Genomic DNA, 16,041 nt, shown 5'->3' on the forward strand with positions numbered 1-16,041 from the left:
CAATAACATGTTTAAAAAGCATCTATTCGACTATTCATTTCATAGGATTAGCATGAGTGCGGACCCAAATGAGTTGCCCAATTCATTGCGCGGCTCTTTCTATTGCGCGGCTCTTTCTATTGTGCATCACTCTTTATTTATATAGATGATAGAAGATAGAAGATAGAAGATAGATATATAGATTATAGGTAGATTAATCAGAAAAAAGATAAAAAAAGAAAAGAAAAACTCACTTTATTATTTTATTATATTATTATATTAATGGAAGAAAATGGCTCCTCACAGGTGGGGCCCAAAGAAAAATCTACCAGGGCAAATACAATTTAAACGAAGATTGATTTGTCTGTCGACTGTGTAGCAACAGAGTGATTAGAGCATAACAAATCTCTCATTCTCTTTTGTGTTCCTCCCGAACTCTCTTGGCACTCGTGAGCTCTGTTTGACGAAAACAATTCAAATATGACAAAGTCACAGAGACGGAGGTCTCTCAACTCACTCTAGGGTTTTCTAATCTTTATGTAAGTGCTCTCTTCTTCTGACAATAGTCACCTTACAAATCCATGTAAATTCCTTACTTAGGGTTTTCTTATTTATTTATTCTGTTGCTTCTGTTTCTGTATTTTTCTTTAACTTGATCTGTGTCTTTTAGGTTTCCATTTATTTTTACTAATTTCTGTTTATTTTCTTTTAGGTTTACGTTTCTTTGACTAATTTGGTTTACATTTCTTTAATCTTGGTAGTGGTTCATAGTTTTCATTATGGGTGCTCTGAGTTCGCGGTTCTTTGTGAAGTTACTTGAGAATTATAATGGAATTGGTTTATTGTGTCATAGAAAAATTTGAGATTCGATACCGTAGAGTAAACCTGCTACTTTAGTGTGATCTGAATGTATTTTATTATTTTTTTTCAGTGGTGGTTAATTGAGTTGATTTTTTTTGGTAGTGTTGATTGTATTGCATGTAGTATACCTCTGACTATTGATAAGATAGTTTTAACTAGTTGGAACATACCCATATGATGTGTATTATGGTCCTGGCCAGATAATAATTAAAAAAACAAGAAGAATAGAGAATAGAATAGATCGTTGTATTCCTCTTTTTATATTTGGTCAATTGGATATATAGATAGGTGAAGGTGTGATATTTCAAAGGAAGGTTGTTTTCGAAATTATGAAGTTGAGAAGTGGGGCGTTTTTGTGAATGGGTGGATGCCCCAAAAAGCAGCAGATAGGAATGAGCGAATAATTATTTCTTTGGAAGCTTTTTGCTACCTGGATATCACCCTATAATGGGTGATTTTTAATTTTGTTCTGCAATTTTGCTTGCTCTTTTTCTCATTCTCTTGTGCTTTTATTCTCTGTCTTTCCCGTAGGCTAGGTACCTTGATAGATAAGTCTAGTGTGTGCTTTAGATCTATGTAACTCATTAAGAGTACTAATATCTAGTATAATTTTCTGCAGTACTTTCATGAGGTCACTGCATGGAGGGATTGGCAAGTTTGTTCAAAAGTAACTGATTGCAATAGCATCCTTCCACAAGATCTACATTGGATATTAGTACATATTATTGGATGCATATAAAGTTTTAGATTGGAGGGTGCTTTGAAAGGTTTTGAGAATAGCAAAATATAATTACTTCATATACAAGAATTGCAAAGAGAATGCATCAGCCTTCAACTATGATGCCCTTGATTCTACATTTTGACAAGTGCTATGATTAAGTAAAGGAAGGGCCTGAAGCATGAATTGTAAAAGGCTGCGATCTTCATGTGTTGAATCTGTGGATAGGAAAAGAATAGTTGTTAAACGAAAAATTCTCTACATATCTGGTTGATCAATATGTCAGGAGCACAGAAACATATTAAACATGTGGCTAGTCGGCTACTCTCTACATGTAGGATTTAAATGATTTGCAAAGTTGAGAGTTTTGTGTGTTGGAATTGAGATGCGGTTAGTCGGTAAAAATTCTTGACTTGTTTGGAGATAGACTTGAGATTATTCTCATCCCTTGGGGTCACAATCAATTTGGCATGGGGTTTAGAATGCTGCTGATGATATTCACAAAAATAGGACTAGGTTTATTTTATTTTATTTTATTTTATACCTAGATATTTGATATTGCAGCTTGGTCACTGGAGTTGATGAGAAATATTGGGATTGTTTGGATATAAATTGGGAGTTTGATGATATATGTGGAGGTTTTTGTTTCACTATGCATCGTTGTCAATTGTGCATGAAATGCTGTCAAACACATTTGGTGTTTCTTACTTGAAATCAGGGTTGCTGGCGCTTCAAGTCTCAAAGATATTAAGGTCAATGCTATGGCGATAATATCATTATAATAACAAGGAATATTCCTCCCTATACTTGAGCGTATATGTAGAATGTCTTCAATATTGGTGCCTTGTGGAATTATGAGCCAGTTATTCATGGCCATTGGGTTTGTGAATTGTTATTATTAATAGCATTTTGTACAAAAAAAAAATGTATCTTATCGTACTTTGGATGTTAATGGGAATTGAATGAGGCTGCCTTTATTTTATTTAATTTTTCAATCACAAGTCTTTTATATTGTTAAATGCCTTTTTTAAGACAATTCAATTGACTTCTTAAAAAAAGACATTTTAATTGATTGGTTTGTCAATATTGTGTTGGGTGGTGTACTTATCTTGTGTGAAGGAATTTATATATTCTTGCTGGTATCTTAGATTTGACCCATTGGCGAGCACAATCTAATTCTAAAATCTATGGATGTACTGCAATTAGATCCTATGGCATCTTGTGTTACTTTCAGGATACTATGTCATTGTAATTGGAGCTCTTTCACTTGTATTCATTTATGATAGATCCTGGAGAAAGCCTAAATGCACTTGAAGGAATTATAATAAAGGGTCACTCATGTGGAAGTTTTTGTAAGGTCATGAGCGGTTGTATAAAGCTTTGTGAAATTTGAAAAATTCCAGATGTGGATGGAACATACTGCTTGCAAAACTGGCAATGTATTGAATGGTTTTTGGCATAATGTTTGCTTGACTTCTCTCTTGGAATTTGCTGCTTGCAGTTGGTATAACCTTCCCAATAACACATAAAAAGTCCTAATCCTTTAGGAAAAACTCTAGCTTGATTCATCTTCCCCTTCCCCAATTACATTCAGCCTATGCAATACCTTATATAGATTCAACTAATGGTTAGCTACCAACCAATGTATGCTTCTATTTTATGAGATAGGATTTCAAGAAAGAGTCTTATCGAATCCCCCCAAATAATTTCTAAGCGATGCATCTTTATGTCTTGCCAAGTTTTGAGAAATTGTGAAAGCATCTTTTTAAGAAGGAATTCACATGAAGCCAAAAAATGTGTCCCTTTCATCTCAAATAATAATTAAGCTCGGGCTACTTGGGTGGTGCCCCCTTGGCGCCTTTAAATCTAATTATTTTCTTAAAAAGAAAGAAGTTTATGAAATCAACTCAACATAAACAAGTATTGTGTAACTCTGCTGTCTAGCAATTGGAATCCTCTCCACATTTCTTCTTCACCATAAACCTCTTCAAAGCATTGACACTCTATTGTATAGTATCACAACCACTTTTCTTTCAAGTATGTGGCTTCCTAATACCCAAACCATAGTTTTGATGAGGGGAGTGTATATAATCTATAGATCAAGTCCACTAGATTGTAGTTTACTTTATCTTCTAATCTAGCTCAAACAAAATTTGTTATTTGTTTTTAACCACATAACTCGAAATGATAGATGAGAAAGCTAGACAAGACACTCCTCGTTTGGAAATTTTTTATTTTGTGTTACAAAGTATTTCCTTGTATTTGTTAATGATGCAAATCTAAATACATACAAACATGGTGGAAGAACTACATGTATAACTATAAAGTTTCCATATCCATATTGGGATTGTATCGGGAATGTAAGTATCTTCATTCATCAATGATTTCCTTAGTATTTAATTGCTTGATTTTCTTTTGTGGTTGGCCTATTGCAGTATTGATTTTGAAATCCATCAAAACATGTCTTTCTTTCTTATTTTATTAATTCTTTGTACTTTTTCTTCCAACTATCATTGCAATGCATATATATGATCATGCATATATTCATTACGGTAAAGTGGTGATTGTCATATGGCTTGGCTGTTGAGAAAACCAAAGAACCGGATATTAGTTAAAGTGCGGATGTCCACAATGGAGAAGTGCTCAATATATATAATTCAACTATCTGGGGTTTGTCATGTATTTATCTATGTATTTTGCCCATGTATGTATCTATGTATTTAATAAGTCACAAATCATATTGTGTACAATTTCTTGCCTTTTCCTTGTTATAGATTTATAGTAGCTTTATCATTTACATGAGGTAATTATACTGTGATTGCTCATTGAAGAATGTATTGATGAATTGGTTTGAAATATTTGGTGCTTCCGATGTGGTTATGATGATCAGTATATATATGACATCATCATCCTTGTCTTTGTCCCATTCATATGAGTCACCCACATGAATTCTTATGTTCCATTCTTTTCTATTAATATGCCAAATCTTCTACATACACATTTGTATATGTTTGTGATCTCTTCTACTCTATGAGAATTTTTTGACTTCTGGCATCATTATTCCCTTTGGATTTCTAATCTAATTGAAGTGTTTTTTTTTTTTTTTTTCCGTTGTTAATTAAAATAAACTGAAGGAAACTGATCATCTATCTTGTTAGTCATGCTCATAGTTAGGGTGTGAAATGTGATGGAGTTTTTCTTTTGTTTTTTAAAAATTTAAATTTGCCATCGTCACATTTTTCATTTTTGGTCGGGTTACATTTATTTTTTTATTGTGTTCGGTGACATATACATTCTATCAGACTTAAAAAAGACTACAGCAGAGCAAAGAGTGACCATCATATGTTGTTGTGAACTTCTGATTGATTTAGTTTTTGATTTTCAATGCTTCCAGATTATATCAAGTAAGAATTAGTGAAGGTGTTGCTGCTTTAAGCCTGAGAGAAATGAGTAGAAGCAGCAGAAAACGCTCTTCTAAATGGGATTTGGCAGAAGAGCCTCAATTTGAAGATGCAAATGTGGATGATGGTTGGATGGGAAAATCAGGTAGGCCATTTCATCATAAAGAATCTGGACGTGAGTGGCTCTCTCCAGAGGTTGCTGGTAGTAATGGTTCAAAATGGTCAGGTTTAGAGACAAATGATATGCAGAGATCTAAGCATGATTTGGGAGTGCCATCCAGGGAACCTTTGCCTGGAAGCAGAGGTTCACATAAAAATGAGAGTATCAATAAGGGCTCCAACAGATATGTGGACAACTCTTTGGTGTGGAATGAAGATGGAAGTTGCAGCACTAGGATGTCTCCTGGTCTTGATGAGTGGAGACAACATCGTAGTCGGTCCCCAAAAAGTGGTTGGAGGTCACTGAGGTTAGAATTTTCACTCATTGTCAATTCAACTCACATTTCCAAATTTGAGTATGCAACCTAGACAGCATTTATAAATGTACATAATTTATCTGCAATTGTACTTTTCCACTTTGGGAGCATGCAATTATGTGCCCTGCACATGAATTATTTAATGTTTTTCCCATTTTATACAGTTATACATAAATATTGTTTGAATAACTCTTGAGTGGAACAAATTCATGATTTAAGAGATTTGCTGCTAGAGATTCCCCTCAATTGTGTATTGACTTGAATATTTTGTTTTTGGATATGTCTTATTCCTCTTATTATGAGGCAGAATGCTATTGGTCAACTTATTTGTTTCTCCCTCTATGGATGTTATGTGCAGGGGTAGGAGTAGAAGTAGAAGCTGGAGCAGGAGCAGGAGCAGGAGTAGAAGCCAGAGCTGGAGCAGGAGCCCTGATCGTGGCTATAGGCGGGAATCACTTTTTCTTGACAGAAATAGAAGCAGATCAGGAGTTTCAGCTCACTTGTGCAAAGATTTTGCTTCTGGGAGATGCAGGAGAGGTAGTGATTGTCATTTTCTTCATGAGGGTAATTCCAATTATGATGATAGCTGGGAGAGTAGACACAGGAAAGGTGGTGCTTCAAGATATTCTACCCCCCCTGATACTGGGGACTACCCATTGAAGAGTGGAAGATCTTCTATGTATTGTAATGATTTTGCAAAAGGTAAGTGTCGGAGAGGGGCATCTTGCAAGTTCGATCATCATCGTGCTTCTGATGGGTTCAGTAAGGGCTCTGCAAATGAGATTATTAGAGAAAGGGAAAATGACAGAAGGAAAGGAGATGCTTCTGCGGACCGAGGTGCTGAACGTGAACCGCGCAGGAGTAGTGATATTCCTTGCAAATTTTTTGCTGCTGGAAATTGCCGTAACAAGAAGTATTGTCGGTTTTCTCATCATATTCAGGCACGTGTAAGTCCTGAAAGAAAGTCACGGGATGGTAGGTGGGGTCTGGGCCACGATTTAAATGACACAGACCGGGAATGGGATGGTCCAAAATGGAGTGATACTGTGACATTGTCAGATGCTGCAAAGTTGAGTGCAGATAATAATGGAAATATTTGTGTTCCAGAGCTAAGGTCTGGTGCTTGGTCTATGAATGATAATAGATGGGGGCATGGTCTGAACAATGAGAACCAAATTTGTGGTGACCCAAGTGTTAGTCATGAAGCAATCAAGAGGAAGGAGAAGGAAGCACATCTGTTGAAGGAAGATAATGTGGGTGCTCGCATGGGTCTTCCTAAATCAAGAGATACTGACAAATGGCTTGGTGACATGTCTCCTGATTGGAATTATACAGTGCAATCTTCCAACCATGTTGGGAAAGAAGATCATAATCACATTACTCGGGGATCAGAATCTACAAGACTTAATGATACTTCTCTAAACACTTGCAAACAAGATATAATTCAAGAGGCTTCAGGTCAGCTGCATGGTGGTGCTTCATTTATGCATCCATTGATAGCTGAAAGATCTAATTTTATGCAGAACAAGGATCTGAGGGAAGATGGTGCTATTGCATTGCCACATGACGATAAAATTGCATTTGAAAAAACTGTTAGTTCTCGAACTGACCTAAATGTTTCTGCAAATATCATGCCATGCCAAAGCTTTGACCGTAATGGGCAGACTCCAAGCACTTATCCTTTTTCAAGCTTAAGCACAATTGGGCAAAGTCAAACGCTGATCCCAACTCACCCTCAAGGAGGAGGAATTGTAAAAATTCCACAAGATACTTTGTCTCCAGAGAGGAAATCTGTCATCAAATTAGATATAGGGGATTCAAAAACATCACTACTTACTGGAATTCCTCCAGTTCCCAATGTCGTAGGTGGTAAAGAGCTCACACAACTTACCAATCTTTCAGCCTCTCTGGCTCAGTTATTCGGAAACAGACAGCAGCTTCCACAGCTTTATGCTGCTTTAAATTCTCAAAATGCAATGAATACTCCTCCCTTTTCAAAATCTGAAGGATCTTTTGAACAGCTTTCAGCAGCAGCTATTCAGTCAGATCCAGCCATGTTATCTCAGAAGCCATATGATCCTATATGTGATAGCATAGAACTTAAGAAGCCGGAACTCAGTAACAATCCGATGTGCCTTTTGCCAAATAGCACTGGGAAGACAAGTGTTGATGGAAAAGTAGAAAAGCCATCAAAAAGTGTATCTCCATCTTTTCCTAGTGGACCAAACGGTGATGATTATGATCAGACTCATAATTCAGCAGAGGAACCTAAAAATAAGAGCCACCAGCTAAGTCAGCTGGAGCCTGGTGCAAAATCTGAGGTTGTCAAGGGAAATAATGTACTCGGGGCAGATGAAGGCAAGAAAGCACAAGAAGAGAACAAGTCCCCAGAGAATGTTCTTTTGGAGGGTCTAGATAAGGATGGGGCTGATGAAGGCAAGAAGCTCAAGGATGTGAAGGGGATTCGTGCATTTAAATTTGCACTTGTGGAGTTTGTTAAGGAGCTTTTAAAACCCACATGGAAAGAAGGTCAAATCAACAAAGATGCTTACAAAACTATTGTGAAGAAAGTGGTTGACAAAGTGACCCGTACCATGCAGGGGGCTAATATTCCACAGACACAAGAGAAGATTGACCATTATCTTTCATTTTCAAAGCCGAAGCTTACAAAACTTGTACAGGTGAGTGCTGATCTGCTCCTAGATTTTTTTTTTTTTTTTTTTTTAAACTTTTACAATGGAGTATGTATTTGGCATCAACTGTAGAAATTATTAATTTATTTTCCTTCTCCTTTTTAATGATTATTCTCCTTTTTCTTCAATATTTCATGTGCACTTAATTATTTTTGTCTCTAAATGAGAGATGGTTTTGCTATCTTTTATGCTGATAATAATATAATGAAGTAGTGGAGCTGTCATTCTTATCATTACCATATCATCATCTATTATTATTGACTTTTATCATCTTTATTACTTTGTCTATATGGGTTTGCCTGGGGGATTTATCGGCATCTAATATACATATATATATGTTCTTTTGTCAAAACTTTGTCTTGTATATATAGTTCTATATTTCAAATAATTTTAAAAAATGACAACAATAAAAGTTTCAAAGAATAAGAATAGGAACTATTCTATTATATAAAGTGCACACCCCACTTTGGAGTCACCCTTTCTTCAATGATTTTTTTTTTCTCTAACTCTTCCCTCCCTTTACCGCATTACTAAAGAAGGGTGATGACCATCCAAAATTTCTAAACAATTCTAAAGTTGGAGTTGCTTTATAACTCATTGTTAATGTGTCCGAAGATATATGGTCTTATTTGATTTCAAATATTCATTGTTGATAATTTAATGAAGAAAAAGAGGAGAAAATGGAGCTATCACACAGGTGCTACTGTCAATAATAATAATGATATTAACAAGAAGAATAACAGTATAACCAACAATAAGAATACCGAGAAGAAGACTATAAAAAAGAGCATAAGAATATGAATACAAAAAAGAAAAACAATTTCTGGAGCCTGGTTGATGGAGATTAGTGCTTATCATTTTTTGATGAGAAACAAATAAAGGATAACATAGTACAATACAGTGGACAAGATGCCCACCTTCCTAAAAGTTATTAGATAACAAGCTTTTGGAGATTATAAAACCAAGACAAACATAGGACAACAGTGTAGTAAAACAGCCCTAGTAAAACAACCAATCTCTAGACCCTAATAAAACAGCAATAATCAAACCCTAACACAGCTCCCTATTAGACATAATTGCATAAAATGAGTAGTCCCTGAATGCTGAAGTGACTGATGCCCATAATGAAGCCCTAAACCAAACTCTCTCCCACAAATTATCCACCACTTTTCCCCTAACATCATTGTTTAAGAGGAGCTGCAAGGTCTAGTGAAAAGAAGCTAATCTGCAAGGTTGGGAAGGGTATAAATTCGACGAAATTGCAGTTTATAAACTTTACCATAAGCTAAAAGGGTGAGAGCGAAGTTGTAGGAACTGAATTTTAGAGAAGTTATGTGGAGATGGCTAATCCGCAAGATTGGGAAGGGTACAAATTCAAAGAAATTGCAGTTTATCATAAGCTAAAAGGGTGTCAACAGAAAAATTGGAAGCTAAAATATGAATAAAGGAGCTGAACATATTTGGGGAGGAAGGGTGAGTTGAAGGAAAATCTGTGGATTGCGAGATCACATGTGAGTTGAAGGTGCAGGAACTGAATTTTAGAGAAGTTATGCTGAGACAAAGAAAAAGTGTTGTTAGCAAAGGAGGGAAGGGACATTCTAATTCCATATTGTTTCATTGATTGGTGAACGGAAGGAAAAAGTGCAGTATGATTAATAGATTGGATGTGGTGAATGAAAAGGTGGTGGATGATGAGAACTTGATTGAGGCTGAATTAACAAATTTCTTCAAGAATCTTCATACAAGTAAAGGAGTCTCAACACACAGAATTCATGGTTTAGAGTGGAGCCTCATTGTTGAGGAAGTGCAAGTTCGCTAGAATGACCTTTTGGGGATGAGGTGGAGCCTCATAAAGTTGGGTTTGCTCTGAAGGTGTGTGAGGAATTCTTTAATAATGTAGTGGTTAATGGGGTGGCTAAGGAAACACAGATTTGTTTCATTTAAAAAAAGAAAAAGAAAAAAACTGGATTCATTGAAGATTCAGGCCAATGAGTTTGGTTTCAAGTCTTATATATTACATTTTAGCTAAGGTGCTAGCCTACAGGTTGAGATAGGTTATGGGGGAGACAATTTCATGTGCTCAAGGTGCTTTTGTGAAAGGGAGATGGATGGATGTTCTTGTGAATGAGGTGGTGAAGAATTGCAGAAAAAAGAAAGAAGGAATGGTTGTCTTTCAAAATTGATTTTGAGAAAGTTTCTGGCCATGTTGAATGCCGGAGTCTTTGGAGCGAGGTGGAGAATGTGGATTCTAGGTTTTTTGAGGTCTGTTTACTTCTCAGTGATGATTAATGGGGAGACTGTTGGGGGGAGGGGGGGGGGGGGGGGGCGGGTTGGAGAATTTGCGGCATCTAGGGCTCTTAGACAAAGGGACCCTTATCACCCTTCCTGTTCACGTTGAGAGGTGGATGCATTGAGCAGTTTGGTGGAGAAGGCCATAGTGTACGAATTGATAAAGGTTTATTGGTGGTCTGAGAAGGAATTGAGGTGTCTCATTTGCAGTTTGTGGAAGATAAATTATTTTTCAGTATGGGGATGAGCAACAGTTCTTCAATCTCCTTCAAGTGGTGGATGTTGTTTGTGTTGTCTAAAAGTACAGATGCAGGAATTAATTCTCTGGTGAGTAAACCTTTAAAATATTTTCTCACAGCTGGGCAGAAATTCCTGAGCTGCTGATTATTGGGCACCAGTTGTTCAAAATGTGTAAAGAGGTTGAATGGTTGAAAGAAGGCTTTTTATCCACAGAAGGGAGGCTTACTCTAGTGCAATCAGCTCTGGACAGCTCACCTACTCACTTTCTGTCTCATTTTAAAATCCGAGAGTTTTTTTTCTCCCAGAAGAAATAGAATTTTTTTGCTAAGCACAAAGAGATTACATAGCAGGGGACAAGAGATCCACTTCAAAGGATACAACAAAGCAGATTGAATGAGACACAATAAGAAAACCTGCGTGTTACAGGCCTGACACGCCAGAACAATGAGCTTAAGACCAAGGAAAATTAACACACCGCACCGCAGCCTTTCAATTAGTCAAAATATCCCAACAAGAAAGGTCCCTAAACTGTGAAGAAACCCAATGCCAGCAAACCAAAATACTATTCTGTCACATTATTAATCCTGCCCATCACATTAACTGCCAAAGTGAAAAGGAAAGCTGACAAAGGATCACCTTGTTGCAATCCTCTTGAAGCACCAAACTTTCCTCTCGGTCTCCCATTAATCATAAATTGAGAAGTTGGCTGACTGCAAACACCCTCCAATCCAGCTTTCTCCATCTTTGGTCAAACCTTTTTTTTTTCAAGAACATTGTACTGAGAATTCCATCTAAGTGATCATACACTTTCTTGAAGTCTATCTTGAATGCTAGACCCACTTTTTTCTTCTTCCGTACCTCTTCCGCCGCTTCATTGGCCACCAATGCTGCATCTATTGTCCCATAACTTGACCAAATCTGCCTTCGTTGGTATCAAGCAGACATATGTCCTATTTGTTGCTGCACTGGTGACTCCATTTCTGTGGAGCTCTCCCAAAACATTTTAACACATTAGATTTCATAATGTTTCCTATGCCTTTGGAAAACAGCCACAGTAGAGCCATCGGGACCCGGTGATTGGTCCTTACTACAACAAAAAACTGCAGCCTTAATTTCTTCCTCAAAAGGTCTTTTCAGGCCAAACCACTTCTTGTTTCATTATTGGACTCCACTTGAGCCTTCAACTCTCTATCTCGGCTCCCCACTACTACAGTTAAGCTGTTCATAAAATTATATCAGTTCTCGTTCAATTAAAGCTTCATTGTGTACAACTAGTCCCCCTCCCACCTAAAATTTTTCTATCTTGTTTCTCTTTCTTCTCCTTTTAGCCACCTTATGAAAGAATTTGGTGTTACTATCCCCCTCCTTTGCCCGCTCAATCTTAGCTCTTTGCCGACAAATGCCTCTTCCCTCAATTGTAGTTCATTGAACCTGGTTCTTAAGCATTCTCTTTCCCTTTTCAAGTCAACACTTAACCCATCCCTCTCTTACAAAACATCCAGCATCGCCACATTCTTCTTCTTCTCCTTGTCCACTTCTCCAAACACCTCCTTACTCCAAGACCTTAATTTTTAATTAAATCCTCTTAGTTTTTTCATGAACTTAAACCCTTTTCATCCTTGACAACAACGTGCTTCCCACCATTACTTGAAATTTTCTTTGAACGATGGATGCTTCAGTGATGCAGGAGCATCTACCTTAGGGGCCCGTTTGGTTTGCGGAGGAAATCAATTCCTATGCCTTTTCCAGGGGGAAGGGAATGTAAGATTTCTATTCCCCCGTTTGGTAATGTTGGGAAAGTAAACCAATAATTCCATTTTTATTTTCATTCCCTTGTTTGGTTTGTGCAGGAATAGGAAATAAAATTGGTCTAGTTTTCCAATTATACCCTTATTTATTAAACAAAAGCAATATTTTTTTAATTAATCTAATAAAATATCAGGGTTAGTTTAGTCCACAAAATAAGCAATAAATGCTTTTCCAAGAGGGGGAAAAACAAAACCCAAGCTCCAGCAAGGGTTTCATTTTCCCCCCAATAAGGGAAATCATTTCCCTTAGGCCAGGAAATGATTTCCCTTGCCTAAGGGAAATGATTTCCCTTCCATGTACTTACCAAACATGGGAATGAAATTGATTTCTCATTCCCAGGCCTCCAAAATTTGAACCAACTGGGCCCTAGAAGTACACTCATCTCTTTAAACCCCACTCCCGCTTCGTCAAACTTGTAAATGTCTTTATGGATTGCAGACTACCTGGAGTTGATGAGTCTTGGTATTCTTGTAGATTTGAGCTTTTGGTAGGCCTGCATGCCTTTGCTTTGTTGTTTGGCCCTTGTGTGCTTTGCTTTGTTGTTTTCTCTTTATTCTGTATTTTTCCTTTGTTCTTTCAGTGAACTTGATGTTGCAAAAAAAGAGTTATTTGTTGCCCATCTTTATAAACTGCTCATTATTTTCTATCAGAGAGCATATCTCTAGTATCTTTAAAAAAGTTATGTACTGGTTGGTATAATCAAGATCTCCAAGATTCGATTCCATCTTACTTTTCCATGGTCAAATTAAGTAGGAAAATGTCCTCAGTTGTCTTCTGATTCTTATAGACTGAAATGGGGTCAGAATCAGATATTCTTAACTACCACCTTCCTCTCTTCTCTTTTCTTTTATTGGTTACTAAAAATTATATTAAATTCACACCATTTTGGTGCTTTCATAATGTTGTGCCTTTTTCTTCTAAAGTATTTCATGTAGTTCTAACACATGCGCCTGCTTTAATTTTATGAATGGCAAGTTTGTCATAAATATTTCCATGTTGGTGCAAATTTTGGAGTAGTGCATGATGATTCATCTCTCTGATTGTTCTCGCTTGATTTTATTCCCTGTACTTAACCCTAAAATCTCTTTTATCCTTCTAGAGTAGTGGGTTTTTTGAACAAAAGTATGATTTAGGATCTGTAGATTTTGTCTATAAATGGAGTCGGAAAGGAAAGAGAGAAATTTTATGTGAAATTTTAGTAGCATATAGATGGTTAGCCTTAAATTTTACTTTGTGCAATTGAGGTTCTCTATTTCCTTTTTATTTAAAAGAGTTGTTCAAAAGAGAAAATGGGTGGTTCTGGGTTCTACCAAAGGCAAACTATTGTGGGCTAGTTGTTCTATTATTAATGAACATTCGGATTTTTATATTTTAAGTTATTATTATTCCACATGAAAGGGTGTTTAAGAATTTCAAACTCATAAGATGAGGTATTCAGAAAAACTCAGAAATTTGCTTATGCAATAGTGTACATTTTGGTATAAAATTTTTTTTTCTTCTTTATGGTTCTGTTCCAATAAGTTTACGCAATTACATTTTTCATGGTCCATACACAATTAATAGAACCTGTAGTCTGTAATCCTTCCAAAAGCCTCAAATATCTGTAATTTCTAATCAACACAAAGTTTGAAATGTTGTTTTAGTTTAGTTTATGATAATTAGAAGTTTTGCCTTTTGTTACTCGCTTCGTGATATCTTGTTAATCATCACCTTGTGTATACGGTGTTACTATAGTTGGCAATTTCTGTAGCTATGTTTCCAATGGGAGATTCATAATTTTCAGCTTTATCCATGTCAAGCAGGTAGTTATCTCCTTTTATGATTTTGCTTACTGTTTTTGTATTTGCATATTTGTTTCAGGCATATGTGGAAAAGATGCATAAGGATTAAAAGAGGCAGCAATTCTGTTTATTTTTCTTGTGTCATACAACATGCCGTCATAACATTCCTGGTGTATTTGTCTCCTGCAGCCTCCAGACATTGGTTTTTCATCTTTCTGTTGATCAGTTGATGTATACTATTTGGTGCAAGGATAGTTAAACTGTAGACTAAATAGAGAGGATATTAGAGTTTGATTTCCTTATTTTTTTTTTTCTTGTGTGCATAACGTTGGTGCCTCTTTTCTATCATTTTTCTTTGTACTAGGCAATTTTAAGGACATATTAGTGCAGCCTTGAGTAACTGCCGTTATCTTGTTATGCTTGCTGGTTTGACACAGCTTTGTCTTTTCTTTGAAGATTTTTTTTGGCCTTACTTTTCTTTGAAGACTAGTAGTTGGAGCTTTGCAATTTTGGTACACTAGTTTTCCTATAATTGCAATTGTGCGGGGAAGACCTGAAAGATGAGTTGGTTGCAATTTGGTAGAAACATATTGTATTATATTGAATTAAACCTTAAAATTATTATGTATTGAGGTACAAATCTAAAAGATTAAATGGTGTCAGAAGTTGTGTTAAAGTGCCTTAAATTTTCTTGACAGTACCTATATTTTAACACAACAATTTCATATAGTTCAGACTGCTTCCGTTAAGACATACAAAACGAGCCCTTATGTGGAGTGTATTCTAGCTGAACTTAGTGGAGTGCACGCTGTCTTAAGTACATTTCAGCGTTGGAAATGCAAACAATGGCGAGGGCTGGTATTGAATCAAGAATAGTGGCAAACTTGTTCAACTATGTATACTACACCCCTACAGTACAAATCTTTCGCAGTATTAACTTTTTAGGTTCTAACTATTAGGTCACGTATTTCCTTTTTCTAATGCGTAGTGACCTCTAGGCTTCTCTTGTATATGGGGACACAACTGACTTTGGGTTTGCTAAGTATTTATGTGTGATTATGTGCCTACCTTAATTTTATTGTTTTGTATGTTTAGTGCATTGAGTTTTATTTATTTAATCATTTTTTAATGCATGAGGAACCAACCAATATGAGTGGAGGGTTGTAACACGACATGAGTGGAGGGTTGACACGTGAGCATGCCAAGTGGCTAAGGTGGACCCATGGGTAGTCCATTACATTTGGGGAAAGTAAATTTATTTAACCAAACCCTGATGTGAATTTAAACCAATCTAATTAATAGATTAATTTAAATTAAATTAAACTCGCAAGAGTATGAATCTATTTTAGCATAGACTAGTAAGAACAAGGTCGTACCCACAAAGATTGACTAGAACAATCTAATTCTAAAATTATCACTTAACTAATTCAACAATAGATTTGGTTTGGTTCGAAATTATAATTACTAAATTAATAAAGCAATGACTAATTAAGATTAAAATCAATGAGACGAACACTAAGGCTTCGATTCCACCACTAATCCTCTTTAACTCTATTTTCTAATTGTCAATTTATTAATTTTTAGGTAGATGTTAACGGTTCCTAAACATGAGTCCATATCAGACACACATGCAAATTAACTTCTCCAAAGGTACTAAATTACCCTATTTAAGTCATAAACTCAATTGATCCTACCAATTATGTACTCATGGCTAGACATACACAATCAAATCATAATTCAATGAAGTACAAGAGAAGCGAATTAACTATCCATCAATTTGGTCATGTTAGACAA

The 16,041-nt window shown here is 36.2% G+C and overlaps 1 protein-coding gene across 1 annotated transcript; it reads left to right on the top strand.

Moving 5' to 3' along the window:
- The first annotated feature begins 374 nt into the window (after nucleotides 1-374).
- Nucleotides 375-14,873, top strand: LOC147283288 (zinc finger CCCH domain-containing protein 38-like). Its single transcript, XM_086244360.1, has 4 exons — nucleotides 375-518; nucleotides 4,953-5,426; nucleotides 5,794-8,116; nucleotides 14,327-14,873. Exons 2-4 carry the CDS (start codon nucleotides 5,005-5,007, stop codon nucleotides 14,354-14,356), a joined length of 2,775 nt encoding a protein of 924 aa, XP_086100486.1. The 5' UTR covers nucleotides 375-518; nucleotides 4,953-5,004; the 3' UTR covers nucleotides 14,357-14,873.
- Nucleotides 14,874-16,041: the final 1,168 nt, after the last annotated feature.

The sequence above is a fragment of the Dryas octopetala genome, chromosome 5 (assembly GCF_963921425.1).
Source record: "Dryas octopetala chromosome 5, drDryOcto1.1, whole genome shotgun sequence".
NCBI lineage: Eukaryota > Viridiplantae > Streptophyta > Magnoliopsida > Rosales > Rosaceae > Dryas > Dryas octopetala.